This window comes from Parasteatoda tepidariorum, chromosome 3 (assembly GCF_982258835.1).
Source record: "Parasteatoda tepidariorum strain Cologne lab strain chromosome 3, Ptep-v5.0, whole genome shotgun sequence".
NCBI classification, from domain to species: Eukaryota; Metazoa; Arthropoda; class Arachnida; order Araneae; family Theridiidae; genus Parasteatoda; species Parasteatoda tepidariorum.
In genome coordinates, this window is record NC_141757.1 from 35,617,550 (window position 1) to 35,640,022 (window position 22,473).

At 31.4% G+C, this 22,473-nt stretch overlaps 1 protein-coding gene across 2 annotated transcripts in view; it reads left to right on the top strand.

Annotated features, from left to right (window-relative positions):
- Nucleotides 1-22,473, top strand: part of LOC107454073 (partitioning defective 3 homolog) — a 74,708-nt gene that overhangs the window by 23,573 nt on the left and 28,662 nt on the right. Inside the window, exons 1-2 of one of the 2 annotated variants that reach the window (XM_043040270.3) lie at nucleotides 3,219-3,445; nucleotides 20,767-20,871. In XM_043040270.3, coding sequence (XP_042896204.2) covers nucleotides 3,371-3,445; nucleotides 20,767-20,871 — 180 coding nt within the window. In that variant the 5' untranslated portion in view covers nucleotides 3,219-3,370. Of the gene's footprint in view, nucleotides 1-3,218; nucleotides 3,446-20,766; nucleotides 20,872-22,473 lie in introns of those variants that run through there. The other variant, XM_043040269.3, reaches the window with a different exon arrangement.

The window sequence follows — 22,473 nt, forward strand, 5'->3', positions numbered from 1 at the left end:
AAATTTAAATTAATAAAATATCAAGTAGTTTAATTAAATTATCATGGATAATAATTAAATAATTTTTAGTAAACAAACCCTTTCTTATGAAAATTATATTCCTATTAAACAGACATGTATTCAAACAAGAAACAAATATATGTGAATTTATTTTTTTTGCTTAAGTAAAAAAAAAATTTCAAATAATATCCTCGAATAAATTTTAATTGTAAATTAGATAAATGTTTATCTTAAGCAGTATTACAAAGTAAAATGTTCAAATAATAATAAATGTATATATAAAGTTCAAATAGAGTGTTCAAATAATGATTGCAATATTTAACTTCAAATAAAATTAATTGTCCACTTCTAAATTACATAATTAATTTATAGGACGTTTGTGATGATTATTGACGTTTCAATTTTCAAGCTCTTAATGTGTTATCACGTCCTTGGGATATTTCCACAATATTTCTGAATTTTCACATGCTTCTTGGAAGTTTATCATCATAAGTTAAGACAATGTCATTTACCTTGAAACTGCTATTACTTTTATCCAGATTCACATGATTGACCGCTTTTAAAATTAAGATAGATAAATAGGAAATCTTAAATTTAAGATTTCCCATTTCTCCAAAATTCGTTTAAGTCTGGATATTTACATTTTTTAATTAAAATTTTTTTGTTCTTTTCCATCATACAGTCAATACTAGATAATTTGACTGGCGGTAAACTTATTAACAGTCTTCCAATTAGGATGGTGTTGGAGGAAAAATCTCTAGCGAGTGTGTAGTCACATAAGTAATAAGTTTCCAGTCGATTGCAGCTTCCATTTTACACAGAGCTGTTTCTAGTTCTTCACTCGTCAAAAATGATTTCTTCAGCAATCTCCTATGAAAGATTTTCATTGAACGAGCTATCATCACTCGTAAAATCCACCCAACCAGGGTGCTCTTTCAACAGATGAATCTTCACCCCTTTGAGGAATAAAACTATTCTACTTCAGAACTGTTCAAAATAGTCAATAATTTTTCCAATTCTAATTTTGCTCATTTGAATGTCTGAGCATTGTCTGAATAAACAACAGTTTAGAGTCCTCTTGTTGATATAAAGGGATCAAAAGCAAGTGAAAATGCTTCGGTTGTTAAACTGGAAACTATTTCCAAGTGTATCGCTTGTGTTACTGTGTGGGTACATAACATGATGTAAAATTTGCTGTTTGCATAGTATCCTTCACAAATAAAGGATCAAGCAAAATCCAAGCCAGTAACTGAAAAAAGAGACGATTGTTCTATCATGTCTTTTGGAGCCATATTTTCACTTCCTGATCGAACGTTGAATATGGTGCATCTTCCTAGTATTGACTTAAGTACCTACCTTTCGGAATGCATAATTTCTCTCGTAAGTGTGTTTGAAATACCAGAGTGTGCATTTTTCATAATAAGTTCTGTAAGTTTAGTTTTTGATGGAAGTTGGATAGGATGTTTCTGTTCTCTTCCACTGACAAGTAGAATCCCTTTACTGGAAATAAATAGATTTAAAAATGTCTGAACTCTGTCCTTCTTTTCAATAATCACTTTTCTTTATGAATGTTTTTTCAGTCAATCTCATTAAGACTAAATTTTGCTATGATGTCATATATTGGTTAAGGTTATCATTAGGAATGAAAATAATGTTACAATTAAGTTCTTAAAAATTGTTATTGCCCCAAAATAAAAATAAAAAGCTCTCCTCTATACTTTCTCTTTAAAAAAAAAATCTTTTACGTAAGGAAAGGGAAGACCTTCTAAAATTTAAATGTTCATAATCTGTCAGTGTCTTGAATGACAGCTACTTATATTCTCAGCAGTTATAATAACCTCAGATTTGAGGATCATAACCTTAGTGTTGAGCGCTTACAAATTTCTAGGCTAACTTTTACTACTTCTTTTAAATGGGTGAACATTGAAACATTTTTTCCTCCATAAGCATATCATCAACCAATCTTATGTGAATAAATTTATTGAATAGTGTAATATTACATAATAATCTGATAAGTTATTTTCTGTATTTTGAACTAACCGCTCCAATTTGTCTGCCCTCTCGAATCCACACTCTGTTGCCTTCTCGGGAACGTTGCTCTGAATGCTTGATAGATTTGCCAACTTATGTTTCATCACTGATGATGATTACCTTATTTCTCATCACCATTCAGGGGATTGTTATTAAATTCTATTTTAATAAGAGTCACGTCTCAAGAGCCAGAAACATAGCCGCTGATGGTCTTACCACACATTATGTATCTTTTTTAGGGAACTAAATGAGGACAATCTTTGATCTGCTGCCGATTTAGTGTTTCGAAATCTGTCAGAAAATTCTCTGAAAATCAAAAAATACACCAAAATTAAAACATTAATCTCTGAAAATCTGAATAATTTTTACAAAAAGTTGATACTGAGTGAAAGACTCTGTCTAGGAGACGAGAATTTTCAATTGCCGTACTCTATAAAATGTACATTTTATGGAGTTATATATTTTACGACCCCGAAGTGTTCTAGGCTCTAATTTTTTTTTCCTCTTTGGTTTTTTTTATTCTTCAGGCTTATTTTCTAGCACCGTTTAATTGTGTATATTGGATGCGTTGTTTGACTGTGCATAGCCGAATCCTGCTGTTGTGCCAATTAATAAAAAATAAAAAAAATTCACATTCCATTTATCGGCTTGCATTTATTTATTAAAATGCATGTGAACAAATCCAAAAATTTTTTTTATTCTTTTACTTTTTGAAACGAATTGAAATATTTAATAAAAAGTCAAGAAATTTACTACTATCAACAGCAATTTTCACATTTTATAAGCATGTTTAAATTTTTTGCAGTTATATGTATTTCTTACTGCAGAAAGGGTTAAAGAATTTTTCTTTTTAGTGTTCAGTCATTTTTTTACAGTGTAAGTAAAAAGCATCCGAAAGTTAATGCATCTCGGGAAATGTTCTTAAGATCGAAATATTTTTCAATAAAAATGTCCTTGCTTTGGGCCGTTGGCATAGGCAATAAATTTTATTTTTTCTTTTAAAATCATTCATTATAGCATGAAACAGCAGTTACTGAGCAAAACATTTTGTACCTATCCGATAAATCTAAAATCTGAAGCGATTTCTTCATTGGAGTGAGAAAAATAATGTTCCCGAATGGAACGCATTTCCTTAATTATTTAATTATCTCATTTTTCTCTCCTGAGTGACCCGAGACATACATTCCGTCCTTGTAGGAGAGAGAAAAACCTGCTCTCTGTTGGCGATATTTTTCCTCGCCTCGCTCTTCTTTTATTTTTTAGTAGTAAATAGAGAAGAACTTCATTTCCCGATTGCGCATTTCTCCACAAGTGATCTGCGCGATGAATTGAACATGACATGTCCGATACTTTGGGACGGATACTTGGACACGCGGGCAAGTACAGCTTCCGAAAAGCGCAACTGAAGTCCCGGGTAAGTGTCTATCTATATACGTGTTATTCACTTTCGAAGGAGGGCGTTGTATTCGCATACATTTACCTTACTTTCCCGTAAATATGCACAAAAAAAACGTTCTTCCCTCCTTTGCAATTTTTGATGGCAGTTGTGACCTTTTATTGAGGTCAATGTTAGAACAAAAATATATTTTTGAGGATACATTATGTCAACATCAGGTTCGATTTCTTATTAATATTACTAGGGTTCACGCCAGTAAGGCGACAAATGTCGCTAAAATCATACGCATGGGCGATAGATTTCTCACCTTGAAATTTGTTTGGGAATTTACAAAATAGTACTAAAAAATAGTTTTTTGCATTGAATTCTATGCATTAAAATTATTGCTGTACTAATTTTATTGTTCAATTTAATTGGTATGGAATTCTAATCCGGCTTCATTATAATGAATTGAACTGAAAGTGTCTGCTACGAAAATTTTTAAATTATATCTTGAAATTTCAAATTTACATGTGTGTTATGCGTTGCATTCATGTACTGACAGCATAATTTTTCATCAATAAAATATTTTTTGCTCTTTTAGAATTGACTTAATTTAAAATTTTATAATTTTAGATAATTTATTTTTAATGCGATACTTTGTTTGTTCTTACTTTCTCTGTTTTCCTCATTCATTTATTTTATTTGGTCTCAGCTTTTTAATCTCTATGTAGAATCTATTTACGAATACTAAATTTAACTTTTTTTTACACTTTATTTCATTAAATACTATCATTATGGGATAAATAACCTAATTGGTTTTTAAGTGTTATAGATGGCAATTAATAATTTTTGATGTGTAGCATTACACGAATTATGTAGTTGTAAAATTCGATTTTTTTTCCCCCTCAATTTTGTCTGCCACATTAAGTTTTTCGACCACTAAATGACTGACTACCTATGTGATCCTATTAGACCACTAAATTTTTATTACTGGTGTGAACTCTAAAATTATCCTTGCTGTGAGACAAATAATATCCCAATCTTGCCATTTAAATATAAGGCCCTATTTTCTTCGTTAATAGTGGTTGAAAATATTAAATAATACTACATCCACTCAAATTTCTGAAAGCTATTTTTCATAAACAAATGGAGATATTTCGTCGATTTTCTTTTATTATTTTGTTTACATGTATCGGGGATGAAATGAATGTCATCTAGAAATATTCCTATATAAAACTGCATAAGTCTTAAATAGTAACTTTGCCCCTCCCTTTTTCTCGTGCATACAACACATTTTGTTTTATTTTTCAGTCTTATCGTTCTCCTCGATTGCCTTTTTTGTAGGACATGTAATGGGGAAAAATTAAAAAAGGCGCTTATTTCCGACCACTATTTTAGTATCCTTTTATACACGCATAACTGCTGCAGGAAAATCACTTTGTGAATATATCCTTATTGCTAAGTAATGTGTTAAAATGACTAAAAAAAGATTTTAACTTTTTTTTTAAATAACTTTTATATATTTACTTTTTTGTCCATCCCTAGCAGCACTTGTAGAAACAGTTTTTATTCAAATATTACGGTTTTAAATTTTAATTCTTTTCACCCCAACTCTAAATATTATTCCTCAAATTGTGTATATTTCACGTCAGCATTTATTATCAAAATAGTAAGTCTTTCCTCATGGTGTAGCAGAGGAGGTGTCAACTATTAAGGAGTGTTAATTATTTACAAAATATTTTATATGAAGAATAAGTATTTGTACGGTGTGTACTTTCGCTGAATAAAATAAGCTGAATTCTGGTTTTCAAAACAGAATATTGTTTAAATAATAGTAATCTGAGAAACGTAATTATTTTATTTTTGAAATTAGTTTTTTTTTCAATGAGAAATGCTTTTGAAATTCTTTATAAATGCTTATCCTTTTCTTAGTTTATTCATTATATTAAATTAACATTAGGTAAATATATAATGCCAAGGAGGAAAAATATATTTTTGACTTAACAAGGTTTTCGAGTTATCGAGAGTATGCTGTATTTGTTCGACGCCGGCTGCATTAAAGTTAGGTACTATTGTTTAAAATGCAAACAAATTTGCTGAACTGAATATAAATTATTTAGAATTTGTGAACAAACAATGACTTAAGTTAATAGTACGATAATTATTTAAATTATGACTTCAAAAATGAATTCATTGAGCCTATGTTTGACTGAACTGTTGGAAAAAATGCAAACATTCCCAGAACAATTTTAACTCATTTGAAAAGATATCCAAATCATTTGTATTAGCTTCCTAGTTTCAGATTATTATCTTAAAGAATCTTCTTTAGATAATACGTGTGAGTTATTTATGCACTATTTCAATAGTTTATCTTTTTAACTGCAATATCAATTGTCATTTTAAATGGAACGCCTTTATCTCATAAAAACAAAAAAATGAAATGAAATACAGTCGAATCCCGCTATTATGAACACTCGGTAGTAGTGAAAATTTTAAAGGCTACCTTCTAAACTCCCATTTAACTAACGCTGTTTTATACACTTACAGTTCAATGGGTACAAGTTTGTTTATAATAGACTATAATTTCGTTTAATATTTCTTTATTTTTTTAATAATTTCTCTTAATTTAAATTCGTAGGAGTCGCGATTGCAAATGACGGCATATCTTTACAAATTGTCAAATCTTACACTTACATGCTCTTCGCTTTTAAACTACATAAATCGAAAAAAATATTAAACGGCAAGAAATTTCAGCAACTTTTATATCGTAAGAAAATCGGCATTCAATGTCTTATATATTTTTTTCTTCAGAAAATGAGGACCAAAAAATAATGAATTCTTTACTTATTGCCGAAAAGCTGATATTGATGGAATCAATCGAAAATAACTGATTTATTCCATTAAATATGAAAAATAACCTATTTAATCGGCTAATTTATTAATAATGTACAGTCGTAATCACTATTTCTGACAAAATTATTGTCACATATTTAAAAGTAATTTTTCAAAGACATAGGATATAGTGAACCGCTGTTTATATTGGAATTATTTCTGGGCCCGCAGATACGCTATAACGACTATATTTGAAATGAGTACTTGGTAAAGGTAATAATATTCTCCAAAAATAATGTGAAAATTTTAAGTGAGTATAAATATTTGAAATACTGACTACTCAACTCGATCGCTCAATTCTAAGTGTTTCCCCTTTCCAACAAAAAAATTAAAGTTTAAGGGTAGAAAAATGTCCTATGGATGGACTGGACTAACTTTTATTAACCGAACTTTTATGCACAGTTTTTTAAAATATTAGAGGCTATGGCCCTGCTTGCTATCAATTGCCATTAAATTGCGATCATTAAATTAATAAATCAGTTATATTTCAATGATCAGTACGAGACATAAATAATTTTTCAGTCATTTAAACATAATCCTTAATGTTCTTCAGTTATTAAACAAAATGCGAAGTTTTATTTTCTTAGTCTGTAAGTTTCCAAGAGTTAAACTACAAATAAAATGAAGGGGGGAAAAATCCTACATTCTTTTTTATTTTGGAATTTATTTTTCCCCCCAAAGCAAGTTATAATAAATCTGGCGACCTATGAAATAGACTCATTTATTGACGTTACCAGGAATGTATGTGTGTTATCTAGGAAAAGAGATAAAAAGATGAATTGTGGATCCTATGATATCTGAATTGATAACATTGTAGGAAAGAATAAAAAACAGTTTCACCAGATAATAGAGAAGTTTTGCATAAAGTTTGTCTTACTTCAATTGTAACGCATTTTCTTCTTCTTGATGACTTTAGGGAAATTCGCACTACAAAAGCTTAAATAGCGTTAGCAGGAGGCATGTAACAATGCTATGCAAAATCTCTTTATTAATTTTTGTTCCTCTGAGTGACACAGGCTATCTTTGAAGAGCTCTTGTGCTGTTAAGCTTTCTATTCCATACATGAATCAACATACTAGTTTACAAAATTTATTGTTTTGACACTGACAGGAAATTTAGAGTCTCTCAAAAAGGGATTTTACATGCATTTAACCAAAATACTGAAAGAAATCCAACGATCTAAAAAAGAATTAAAAATAAATTTTTATTTATATCTGCTTTTTTTTTAATGTTTGAATTTTAGAACACTTCTAAGTGGTTTCTCCAATTTAAAGGCTTACTACCTGTACATTTTGTAAATATGTGTGTTGGCGCTTTTTTTCTTACAATGATTTTCATTCAAAGACATTATGGTATCTCGATTCATAAAAACCGTTCGAGTTTTGTGATTATTTTCGTAGTTATGAAAACGCTAACTCACCGAGAAGCTTAAGATTATACAAGAGTATAAAGACGTGATATTTTTTTAGTTCAGAATTTTTTAAATTTCATCTTTTTTTATTCTCTCAAGGCAACAAACTCAACAACTGCAGCGTAAAATGGCAGGACGCGTAGGCGCTTTCTTAAAACTGCGCAATCACTCCCAAAGCTTTATGGATGGGATCGACAGCTTTTTAAGTCATGCGTGAATCAACTGAAATTTAAACTGAGTATTTGAACAATATTTTCATTGTTTTATTTTTTTTCTGTTGAAAGAAAGGAATATCAGAAACTAGTCTTGTTTCGAAATAATTAAAAATTTTAAAAGGAAAATCTAAGATATATCTATTAAAGTTTTTTTTATCGTCCTTCCATTGTGTTTGTTTGCATATATTTTTAGAATGACTTTTATGTCATGTAATAGCTTTATTCTATTTCGTACATTCATGCTTTATTTTCGTGCGTAAAAACATTAGATTTAACTGTTAGTGTACAGGTAAGTAAGATTTTTTTTTTTTTTTTTTTTTTTTTTTTTGAATCTGCGAAGTTGTTTCGTTGTGAACTTTTTTATTATTATTAACATTCATTATGGATTAACTATCGAAGTTTAAGTTAAACGTTCAATTGATAAGATATAAGTTCATTAATATGTCTTCTAGTAACTGCATGTAAGGTGATCCTTTCCTTGGAATCGAGCTCAAAAATTCTTACATTTGAAAGAAAAATGTTATTTACCTATTTTCATGATTATACTATTATTTATTTTAAGGTTGAATTAAGCGTATTTACCAACCACAACACTGCTTGCTATTCATTAAATCAGCGGCTCTTATTTTTTTCGACTATGGGCCCCTATTTGATAGAACTTCTTTTGGTAGAACCTCGTTTCAAAAAGAATAAATGTTATTAGCAATTGAGAAAATTTAGTTAACGAAAGACTATTAATTATTTTAAAAATATGTAATGATATAAATTCCATTAATTATTTTGAAAATGTTTAGTGAATGAGTGAAGAATGAAATTTTATGTCGTTTTATCAATATTAGACTTAGGATTGGGTTTTATGTCAGGCAGTTGCATTCTCACAGCGCGCATCTAGTTAAGCTCTTAATATAATGTTCGCATTAAATGAAAATGAATGAGCTGAAATATGGTTAACATTAATATAAACTGCTGTTTGTAGAAAATGCAACACCATGAAAGAATCATCAGAATCAAAAGAAATTTAATGCAGAAACGACTTGTACTGATACAAATAAATGATGAAATTTTCAAAACAAAAGAAACAAATTAAGCGTCCGAAATCAGTATTTGGTGCAGCCACCACGCGCTGCAATAAGTGCTGCTATACGACGTGGCATGGAGTCAAACAGATGTTGAATATCTGCTTGAGGAAGAGAATTCCATATCGCTTGTATGCGCAACCAAAGTTCGTCTTTGGAAACTGCAGGACGCGGATCACGAGTGAGACGCCGACCAACCATATCCCACACGTGCTCAATAGGCGACATATCCGGCGAATAAGCAGGCCAAGGAAGAAGTTGCATGCGTTGTGCTGAACAGAAGTCTCTAACAGTCCGCGCAACATGTGGGCGTGCATTATCCTGCTGAAAGATAGCTCCAGGGATGCCTTGAAGGAAAGGAACGACTTCGGGCTGTAGCACTTCACGGACGTATCTGTTGCTATTGAGATTACCCTCAATTCGTATCAAATTGGATCGTCCATGATACGAAATCGCACCCCAGACCATAACTCCGGGTGTTCGACCACTATGTCGTTCAATAATACACTCAGGAAGGCAGCGTTGACCGGCATGACGTCTAACACGAACACGGCCATCATGGGTCCACAAATTGAAGCGTGATTCATCTGAAAAGACAACTTGGTGCCAATCAGCTCGCCAGTCTCTGTGCTCAAGAGCCCACTGCCGACGCAGCCGTCGATGATCCGCCGTGAGGGGAATCCTGTATAATGGCACCCTTGCACGCAATCCACGGCGCAGCAGACGACGACGAATTGACGAAGCCGACAATTGTACACCTGTAGCAGTAGACCAATGTGCTGCCAGCTGCCTGGAGGAAGCTGTGCGATCATTCACCGCCATGCGGAGCAGGTGTCGATCATCGCGCTCTGACGTCACCTTCTGTCGTCCAGTGCCTGTTTTTCGAGTTGTTCGGTGCTCGTCGGTCCACTGCTTCCAAACTCGCATCACTGTGGAACTGTTCCGCTGCATACGAGCTGCTATTGCGCTATAGGAAAATCCTCCTTCTCGAAGGCCGATTATCCTCCCTCGTTCAAACTCCGTAAGTTGCTTGAATTTCTTATTCTTCCGTCGTGGAGGCATACTCAGGTCTCACTAAACGTTTGCCACTAACAAATAATCATAGACTATTTTCAACGTCCCGCTACAGCACTTTATTTATACGCTTTCAGCATCAATTCAGAGGGCGCTGCGCGCGCCACGCACGCGCGATGGCTCTGAAACTTTATTAATTTGCATAATATCCTATAATTGACATTTGCTGCGAATTTCATTTGATTCTGATGATTCCTTCATGGTGTTGCATTTTCTACAAACAGCAGTTTAGAAACGAAAAAGGAAGAAATGTGCTTATAATAAATAAATATGCTTATTCTCTGTTAAATTTAGGTACTTTTTATTCGATTTGAAATACTAATAGAATTTTTCATACATGAATATCTTTTTCATAATTCATTTATTGTATTGTTGTTAGAAAAATAAAGCTTTAAATTTTTTTTCTTCACAAGCATTTTAATTAAATTATTTCCTAAATATAACGAAAATATTTAAGAGATTATCAATTGGATATAAATTTAATTGCAGGTTTCAAAAAAACATTAATTAAAAAAAAAATCCCTAACTCTAGGAACCCCTATAAACCTACCCTAGGATTTCGCGGAACACCATTTAGGAACCGTTGCATTCGAAGATATATACTCTTCCGAAGAAATATTACTTCCGACATATAATCTTCCGAAGATTTTGACGACTACGTTCGGCTTTTTTCTTAATTATTTCTAAAACTAAGAGCGCTGCTAGAATGAAATTGTATCATTGTCCCAATTTAAAAAATACGTCAAATATGAAAGTTTTTCACTTACTTAAATAGACTGGTTTTAGAAGTATGCGCTTTTCAATCATCTCAAGAAAAAAATAAATTCTTTTGGTCTTATTAACATATTCTTAATGAAGTGCTCCTGAATGACGGTGTTAAAAATGTAAATCCCATTTACGGATTGCATTATTGCTTTTTAAGGTCATAACGTTAGACATGCGGGGCGGGCGTTACCGGGATTTTCTTAAAACCATGACTGCAGCTTTCAAGGATCCTCTCTTTTCATTGTTCGTAAACGTTCTTTAAAAGCATTCGACATTCCGTGTGGGATCTCTCTCTCTCGAAGATGTGTTCTTCTCATTCATTGTTCAACCTAAGTTCATCCATCTCGTATTGGCGATCGATTCAGGAACTGTATAATAATCGTGCATAAGAAAAGATAATAACCTCTTTTAATAAAATTAGATTTGCTCTGGCCTTCTTTCTTTCATCTTCTTATCAAGGTCGATGTCTGGTTCTCTCTCTCTCTTTAGATTCCCTTATGAGAAAAACTTCATATTTAAATGGATCATTCATTAAAGTTTACGCCATTTAAAAACTGTTCCGAGCACAAATAATGAAAGTTTAAAATAGATTATGATTCTAAAGAGGCTTCATTTTTTTTTTTTTTTTTTAATTTTTAAGAATAAAGTACCAATACTTATTATTTTTAATGAGTATAAGCATCTTACCCTGCTCGCTGACCCTCACCAATATTATAATATATCACCAGACACCAGTAAATTATTAGTAAATATTGGACATTCCTTGAATGTGATTCAAAACTTGTGGGCAGGACCCCTGACAGGAAATACTTATATAAATAAAATAAAAAAGCAGCGATCTTCCAATTCTTTATAGATGGATGCGTTTATGTTGAGCAGCTCCAACTCCAGCCTCAACGCACGCTCTAAGTTTCTATTTACTCTAGTGAGCATTTTCTTTTGTTTGAATCAGCATTACAGGGTTGGAACAGCTCCAAAGCGACATTTTTGCACCAGACTGCTTCATAAAGCAGTTTTTCTCCAAAATTTCGCCAAGCTGCTCCAAAACACGAAAAATGCAACTTTTGTCCCGATTTAGTGCGCTAAAATCAGTGACACATATTAAAAATATCGAAATAACTATGAAAAAGCGATATTATAGTTGCAAATTAAGCACATATAGTTGTAAAAAGTATAGCCTAAAATCTGAAATATGCTTGTTGTAATAATATGGTGTTTAAAATATAATAATTTAGAGTAATTGGCGGCCGAAAAACGATTGTAAAACAACATAAAATTGCGATGGAACTAAGCTTGTCAAAAAGTCATTTTCGAATAAATCGTTAACAAATAGTCATTTCTCAAACCCGAAAATTCTCGTCGTCATAACGTATTAAACTAATGATGGAATTTATGAAATCACTTGGAAATGGCTTGCAAAAACGGTAGGCAAGCCACCTGGATTTACAATGAAATCGAGTGTATCAAAAAATATCTCAAATATTATCGGAATTTCAAAAATTATAAGGAAATGTCCAAAAAAAAATTACTACAGCTATTCGTTGAGATTTTATAGCGTAAAACGTCTTTTTTTTTTTTTTTTTTTTTTTTTTTTTTTTTTTTTTTTTTTTTTTTAAGGGAGAGAGAGAAAAATCACGATTTTTTTTAAAACTTAGGTCTAAATATTTTTTTAGCTTTTATTCTTTATTTAGCATTAAATCATTGTTACTAAGCATAACATAACCTTACTCATGTAAACAGCTTTGACTTTTTTCTACCTTTTCTTCATTCAAATATATTTTTAATAGTAAAAATGTATTACCTTAAATACCTCCTTAAAATTTGTATTGATACAACTGAAGAAAAAAAATATGCGAAAAAATATTATGAAGTAAACTAATGTGTACTGATAACCTTTAAATAACGCTGAAGAATGACATTTTTATCTGACAAAGAAATAGGAATTCCTCTACATGCATTACGAATGCTACAATTAGATACTAAATTTTTATTTGGTTGTTAAATGGAGTTGTGAAGTTTTGTTGTAATGTATAAGCATAATCAAGTTATCCTTTTTTAATATTCTATCATATTTATTTAGCAAAAGTGGTTATTTTTAAATAGTTTATAAATTTATAGTTAAAAATTAAATTCTTTTTTTAATGCGGATTTAATCTGGAATAAAAAATATTTTACCTTTTGTTTTAACTAAACCAGCAGAACCCAGTTTAAATTAAAGTTTTTTTTTTTTTTCCAACCTTGGATCAAAAGCTCTGCTCCAAAACTCGGTTGTTCCTTCCCTGGAACTAAATTATATCACCGTTTGGTTAGATGGCAAAATATCTAACTCATAAACAGTTGTTAGAATCATCATCTATGATGCATAAACGTAGACACAAAAGCGATGAAATTTATTTTTTTCCCTTTGGCAACAAAATGCTGGTCAAAAAACTGACCTTATTACCCGAACTTTAAAGAACAGTCATGAAAGGAAAAACTTCATTTTATGTGCTCTCAAAATTGAAGCAAAGACAATTTTTAATTAGATTAACCTTTTGCAATGACAATAAATTGAGCGAGGGAATTTTTGTGAATAAAAATGTGTTCAAGTGGTGAAAATAAAGCACTAAAAATGCGCATTATTTGTGCTTTCAAAATTCAGGCTAGGAAATTTCTCAAAAATCTTTGTAAATAAACTTTTAAAAAAAGTTTTAATGTAACGAGTCCACTGCTTCATCAAGAATAACGCTAAAAAGTTATCTCCCTTTGTGTTTCTGAAGTTTCCCATCGTTTCTCGGTCTGTCCTAATCAATTGAAGAAAAATATTAATTTGTAACGACTAGAAACATTAATTATTTAGCTAATTTTAACTATTTTTTAAAGTTAATAATAGAATAACTGAAATTGATTCAGTGCTTTATATTTAAAATTATTTCAATTTTGCGAGCAATTTACATTTATGTATCAAACTAAAAATAATTTTTAATTCTAAACACACATACAATATATGATGTAATCTTTCTTTTTATACCGTTAATTTATTTAGCAGTGATACTTACAAGAGTTAATATGTAAACTTAAAGATATTTTAGAATTTATTTATTATTTTATATACGACGTTGTATAAGACGACTTTTCAAACACCCAAAAGTTGAAGTAAATCAAGAAATCTAATACCACCGAACCGGCAATAACGTCTGACATTTGTTGATCGATCGTGCAATATCGATGCATTATAAACAATAAGATAGATATGAATAACTCTGTATCAGTTTACCCAATTCTAAAACTATTTTTAATTTGTTAAGCAGTTAATTTTGCATTTTCTCTCATCATATCTCCACTTATAAAGTTTTTTTTTTTTTTTTTTGAACTATTCTTTAAATTACGACTAGAAAAGAAAGTTATGATTAAGGTAATTTATTTTACAGTATTTCAAGAAATATAACGCAATAAAAACTTTTAAAACAAACGATAAGGCTACAAATTTTAAGATTCCTGAAAATCATCTGTGTCGAATTCAATATCGTTTGCGTCCTACAGTTCTACTTCATCCTCATCAGCTGAGTCGTCTTCCCCCTACCAAAGGATTCGAAATTCTGCTATTGCTAATGCATCTTTATTTGAGGGGGCGCTTCGTAGTACTATATTTTAGGGCAAATGTATCCATAGGAAATATTTTTTTATGTTTCTTAGTTTTTAAGAAACTTTCATGTTAGATTTTTTTAAGGGTTGACTTATATACCAGAATTTTGTTATCGCATAATCTAAAATAGGAGGTTATACACCGGTATATAAGGTAAGAACAAAATTATATTTCAAATGAAATCTCTTTCTTATACTTGGGTAAAAAATCTAGTAACAATTATTACTATGAATTAAATATAGTTTTTCTCAAAAAGAAGTTATGCTAGTTTTTTATATCTCTTCCAATTTATTCAATCCTGCTGCTTGCTAATTATGGTTTTATTTTTTAAGTGAGGAATTAAAAAATCTCTGTGGAAGATTAAGCAGAACCTTGTCTGAATGTCAGATGAAACTCCCATTATTTATTAATATAATAAATAGTTACAGCTAAGTTTTTAAGTAGTTAAATTTGGTTTAAAGATTTAAGACTAACTTCTTTTCTCTTCATCATAAGGGAATTATTTTACTATTTCTTATTCGGGAAAATCAAAAAAATTTTAATATTTTGTTCCGTTTCTCTCAATTAAAAAAAAGTAAAAATTCTTTTAATGACGCATGAGCTACATCAAAAGTAAATTTTATTTTCTACACTCCAAAGGGAAAACAAGTAACTTTTATGCCTCATAATTTTCACTAGATGGTAACATCTTTAAAAGTACTTTTTTTATTTATTTTTTCCTTTGAAACTAACATGCGTTTTCAAAGCCAACTCTTTCCCTACTCCTCTTTGTTATAACCATTTAGAAATAAACAAAAAGGTGTAAGATGCAGTAAAGCGTCGTGATGACGTTCGATTAGATTGTCCTTAAGTATTGATTTAAACTAATAAAGAAACATGGCAATTCAAATGTATGAAACTTGTGTTTGTGGCATCCATAAACTAAAGATGACACTTTTCTTAAGATCAAGTTTTCGTTAACATTTGTTTTGTAACATTTTATTTCTTTTTTCTGTTAACGGCATATTTTTATCGAATATTATGGAGAAAAAGCTTTATACACCGGAAATGTTTCGTATTAAATTGTTTACTCAGCTTGGTGCTTTAAACGAATCTCAAAAGTTCACACGTTTATTTTTAAGAAACCCTCTTTTGGGATCATAAACATTTGCTCTGTTACGAACACATCAAATAAAATTTCATCATTATGCTCTAAAAAAATGTTACCGTAAAATTTAAAAAAAAAATAAAGAAAATAGTTTTTTAAAAAATAATACGTGTTACTGTTATCTGTTTTGATGAAATATTACCCTTTTTTTCCTTTCTCCCTCTTTCATTCCTTTCAGCAGACTTATTGCTGCATAGAATAATTTCACTTTAAGATTCAAGGATATCCGTATATCTTTCTTTTAAAGCATACACTGCTTCATACCTTCCTGCCCAACGGGTTGGTTTTAAAGATTTGAGTGTTTTTCATTTTCTTTTGTTATTGCCCAGAGATCTTTCCATCTTATTATATTATTACCAAAATTTTCATAGATACTTTGTACTGTATCAAAAAAGTTTGTTACAATCCTGTTTAATTGCACTGCGTCTTTCACAACCAAATTTAAATTATGTGAAGCACCGTGGACAAAATAAGCACAAGGAGAAATTTCTCGAATTCTTTTTCATATTCCAGAGTATGAACATACCGCCATAATAGCCTTGACCACGTCACTTCTTAATGTGTAAACCTTTTCCGGTACATGACTTTGGAGTCTGTTCTTGAAATCCAAGATCCGATTGATCTTGGACTTCAGTAAATGGCGTGAAAGTATTAAAATAAAATTTAATAAAAAGTATGGGAAATAATCATGTTCATAATGAAACACATATAAAAGATTCACCAGTTCAATCTATAAGAGGGGTTTAAAGGAATCAGATGGGCGGACAATTCGGCTAGAATGCATTTTCATAAGAAAAGCATGTGAAGCAGGCATCGTGGAAATTCTCTTCGAAGACTGCGACTCAGGTTTTGAACTAGTAGAGGGAACAGACAGCTTTACAGAAAGGGAAGGTATAGTGCGGCTTTGAGGAGAACTCCTCCAAACTGAAATTCTGGGGCTGTCTCATAGCGATATTGATTTCGATAGATTAGCAAGCGATATTGATTCGATAGATAAGCTGGCGATATTGATTTCGTGACCACATCCATCGCGGCCCCTGTATCCAACTTAAATTTAGCAGCAATTTGATCCTTTTCTAAACTGTCACCAATATCCCTATATTTCAATTGATTAGTAGCTTGTTCACTAGCCCTACGAATATTGATAGCTTTATTTAATGTTAGTTCGCTTTCGGCTAGCAATCTTTCCTTAATCTTATCAGAGCAAATTCCTCTAACAATTTGATCAGGCAATAAGTTGTCTTGCAAAGTTTCAAAATTACAATCACCAATTTTGGATTTCAGCTTAGTAAAATAAGAATAAAAAAGTTTCGTGCTTACCTTGTAGACAACTAAAAAACAAATAACGCGTATACGTCTCGTTCCAAACAGGCGAAAAATAGTTGTGAAACTTGAGTTTAATCAATGATAAATCCTTTTTCTGTGCTACTGTTTTTAATTCAAATGTAATATATAGCAGCTGGACCTTTTGCTGACATACATATCGCTAGCAGAATTTCTGGCTCTTTGCCATCCAGTACCTGTGGTAAACGTACGAAACTTGAAGCACTAAGAGTCGTCCGGCATGGTACCAACACCACAGTGACACCATGCAGTATTATTTGTTAGCTATCATGATGTAATGATACCTGTAACGCTAATTAAACTAAGTAGGTTAAGACACAAACATTTTTATTAACAGCCATAAGCGAACTGAACTTCGATTCACTTCCAATCTCACAGTCCTTTGTAACTACATAAGGGGCCGTTCAAAAAGTACGTACATCCCGAAGGGGGGGGAGGGGATTCGCTATTTTGTACGGTTTTGTACGATGGGGAGGGGGGGTATTATACAAAGTACGTACACTATAAGCATACACCAAATTTAAATTTGACTTTTTCCTACACACTCCTTAAATGAATATTTAATTTTATTTAAAACAGAATTATTTTAATTTTTATGAAAAAGGGGGGTAGACTAATAAAATGTACGTACTCTAAGGGGGGGGGGGAGTAAGACCTTATGTACGGTAATGTACGAAGGGGGGGAGGGGTTTAAAATTTCTCCATTTTTGTGTACGTACTTTTTGAACGGCCCCTAAGGCAATTTATTCTGTCACGTGTTTGTGGAAATATCCAGTAAAATCGACAGTACGCACAATCAAGCTCTGGCGAGTGACTCAAAGTACCTTCTTATTCTTAGACCTGATTTTGTAATAGCAAAGAGTAGTAACTGTTTGGGAAGCAACGTCTGCTTTGATCTACATTTTTTGGGGGGAATGAGCCCCCTAGTTGAATCGGATCAGATTCGCTCCTCTTTACTAGAGAATTTTTTTTTTAATTAAAAATTTAACTGACTATTTTGGTTTTTTTTTTTGTTCCTTCATTTTTTTATTTCTGGTTCTTTTCGTTTAAGCCAAGAAGTCACCGGAGGTAAATACTTCCAGTCTCGCATTCCTTTGTATTTACATAAGGTAATTTTATTCCGTCTCATGTTTGAGGAAAGGCTCACATTAAGGTTGGCAGTACTCACAATCTAGCTTTGGCGAATAATAAACTCAACCATCTAGCTTCAACCTCTTCTTGACTTAACCTAGTACCTTCTTATTCTTAGACGTCTTATTCTAGACGCTTTGATCTGCATTTTTTTGGAATGAGTCCTCTGGTTGAATCAGTCGGATCAGATTTAATAATGGTTAATTTTGTATTAGAGATTATTAGGGGGGGGGGAGTTTTCATTATTCAGACAAATTTTAGTAATAATCAAGGACAAATGCACAACTTTAAACAGGAATATCTACAGAATTTAAATCATTATGTTCTTTCACTCCTCTTCACGTGCCTTTTCCTTATTTATAAATAATCCTATGAAGATAAATTTAAAAGTCCGCTTACAAATATCAACAATATATATATATATAACAGACAATTTTTTTTCTTCCTTCATAATTTATTTCTTGTTCTTTTGTTTGTTTAAGCCAAGAAGACATCCGAGATGAGATGAAATTTTTTTGTATTTTCTTAATTACTTTTTTTGTTTTGTTTCTTTTGAGTTGTGCTTAAATATGAACATTTCATTTTCCTATAGTTTATTAATAAAATCATATGGTAAGTTTTAAATTAAAAGCATCGAAACTTAACTTAAAATGTTACATTATTTTGAGATGAATAAATAGAAATATTCCTATTTAATAAATTTTGGAGCATCAAGATATCTTTACTTCTTATACTCAGGATCGCGAATTACATGGTTTAAAAAGTTTTACTGTCTTGATTTTTTTATATTTTTTTTTTTTTTTTTTTTTTTTTTTTGAGAAAAAAAATTGATTTTACTTCTTTTATTCTGAGCAATTTAACGCTAAATGTAAGATGATAATCACAAAATTGCAGCAAAAATATTGAAACCGACTCACTGAAAGTAGAAAATAGCAAACCAATTTTTAAACTGCAAACTCATGTATTGAGTTATTTTGTACAAAGTTATATAATTTGATTAATTTTGTGTTTATTTGCAAATTGTAGTGAGCATTTGATACAGTTTTTATTCCCCATTTACTTGTGCAGCTGTAAAAAGTAGTTACTGAACATAAGATTTTCCACAAAGAAAACATTGTTATGAAAATTCTGACAATACTCAATCTTAAAACATGATCTTCAAAACCATTTATTTTAATGTTGCTGTTTCAGCCCTCCCTCTTTCTACATTTAGATGTTTGGTCAAACTAACACGTTCAATATTAAAATAAACCTATTATTTTATAGTTTTAAAGAAGCATTGCCTTCAGATACAAATATTTATATTATTAATATACAATTACAGGCAGAACTATCTTGTTCCTGAAAGAAGAAAAAAAATCTTTGTCATGAAACGTTTGTGCTACGAAAGAACGCTAAACAAAGTGTTTTATAATGGGACATCTGTGTAGAAAATACTATTTCTGACAACCCTCATCATAATGAATGTGAAACACACACATCCTAGTCAAAACAAACTTATGGTTTCCTTTCTCGCTCCTAACATTGAAATGTCCTCATCGATAGATTTATTGCCTTTACAATTCAATTGAAACACTCTCCTCCTATTGTTTAAGTAATACTTTGTGACCATTCTCTGAACATCCGAAGACTGACACCGGGGAACAGATTTTTTGTTGCATTCAATGCAAATGCTTAACTCGAGTGTCGTGATTTTAAAAGTGAAATTAATTATGCTCCTAAAGCTACAGATTATTTTTTTAAATTTTTATTTGTAGTCCATTTTTTGTCGAATGTACTAGTTTAAAAACGTTTTACATAACAGGGAATCACATAAATGTTGCGACAAACTTGTAAGGGAGGGTGTCAGTGTTTAAATTGCAAGTCGTCGTTCGAGGCTAGGAGCCCATAATGATCTATTCAAAGGCACACGAAGATACGGAAATCAACGATACAAAAGTATCTAAAATCTGTTTTAAAAATCTTATACAATAAAAAACCTAAAAAAATACGTTCCATTGTTATTTATGTTGGTTTATCCTATCTTTTTCGTAGACCTTTTTAATGATAGATTAAACGCAATATTGCTTCCCTCGGGTTATTGAAAGAGCTTACGTAAATATAAAATGCTTGCTTTTAGTTGTTTATAAAGAGTAAAATAAATTTTCTATTTGGTTAAACGATTCTGTACAGTGAGATCATTTGATGGGGGGAACTTAAACCAGAAATATTATGTTGATGTATCGTGCAATTTCAAATAGTGTTCGTTTGTGGAAACATTTAAAATGAACCGATACTTTTTGTTATAATTTATTTGTATAAAAACTCCCAGAAATGTCAGTATGAGCGAATTGTAACTAAAAAAACTTCCATTTGAAGTTTCTGTTAAAGATTTATCGGAACCGCTGTCTGCCTATGAGTGTAGAAGTTACTCTCTCGTCACTTACTCTTCCAATAAGATAAAAGATTTAAAAAAAAGATGAAATAGACTGTAATTTATCGTTATCTTTGGTTGATTACTTTTAGAGAATGGAAACTTGTTCTACCTATTCAATGGAGAAACGTTGATGATAATGAGGTCTAAAATCGAGAACCTTCTCTTAGTTTGTTGTTTCTTTTGCATGTGTCTGCATTGTTTTACAAAGGGGGGAAGCTTTTTGAATTGATATTAATTTTCCCCTTCTTTTTTTTTTTTCAGTCTCAGTCGTCTGTCGTAACCATTCACAATCTGAAGAGTTCTCGAGATGACGGAATCCTCTATCCTGACGATCAGCTCAATGATGTGGCCGACGACAGGGAACAGGTAATCCTTAAGGCTCCTGCAAAACTCAGAGAAAATTATTTTTTTTAAGACTTTTAACATTAACAATATAAGGGAGTTGATGAAATTTCTGGGTAAATATAGTCCCACTAGTTTAGTTAATAGAAAGTTCGGCCCTCTTAATATTAATTTCTTTTTCTGTTTCAGCGAAACAAATACATTTTATTCGTTATAATAGTTATATAAAACAGTAGTAAAACATAGTAATATAAAACTCGTTTGTCTTAAGATAATTCCATGCGGAAAAATAAATAATTTTAAATAAAATTTGTTTCTTAATTTAATATTGATAAAAAGAGAAAATTTGAAGTTAAAGGTACATAAGTTTTTGCTAAATTTTGAACTATAATTGATATACTACAAAATTTAACTTTACGAAGCATTTTTGCTCAGAAACTATAACCAATTTCGTACAAACTATGATTTTCGTCATTTATAATTGTATAGTTTAAGTAATTATTACGTGTAATTAATGGACAACTAGTCAAATTTTCGTTTTGTGGCATAGCTAAGTTAAATGTTAACTTATCATAAAGTGTAAAAGTCTTTTTCTTCTTTTTTTTTGCTCTGAATATAAACAAAAACCGGTTCTGAAGCGTACGAACTTAAACTTACCCAAAGCAAAGACCGGTTGAACCACTTTCCTAGCTTCGGAGATCACCTTACTTAGAGGGAAACATAAACATTCAAATGATAAACAGTTTAGAAGCTATGTCCTGTTTGCGTTGCGTATTATCTTAGAAAAGGCAAACTTCACAATTATAAGCAAAAAATTTTGGTTTCCTTAAATAGTTCTGGTGACATTTCCAATACGCAGTAAGTGAAATTAATGTTAAGGGGTCAAACTTTCGATAGCTGTATTTTCTAGATTGTTATTACCTCCCTTCCACATTCAGAATATCAAAAATCCAAATTCGTCCTCCGGGGTAGGGGGGTTATACTGCGGCTTTGAGGAGAACTCCTCCTGAATAAAAGTCTGGGGCTGTCTGCTGCTATGGTAACAAGTGAGAGCACACTTCTAATGGGGGTGTCGAGTCACTTTCTCACACTGATCTATGCAAAGATTCAAGACAAACTATTCGCCCCACACCCCTATTCGAATTGACTTTCCCTCGTAACCATGGTACCCGCCGCAACGCTTGACTGATGTCTGGAGGAGTTCTCCTGAGAGCCGCACTATATGTTTATTCAGTGGAAGTATGCTATTGTGTCTGAAATTATAGCAACTTAACATCGTTTAGTCTGCACTGATTAATTAACAAAACTCAATCCCTCATCTGTTTAATAGGTAAAAAGTTATTCTGGAATAGTTTTAGAATCGCAATATTTTTATGCTACTCTATTATGACACGAGTTAATCACAATAGTTATGACACGTTTGACACGACTTGATTCGTGACGGTTTCATCTTTTAATCCAGATGATTTTCCAATCGCTTCTTGAAGTGAATATTGTTACGGACTTCCGTAAGGTTTTTAATATGCCGATATCTTTGAAACCCTAGTATAAATACACACAAATTTAAGTAATCACTTATTGAATACTATATTCGCGAAAATCTAATCGCAAATCACCGTAATATTT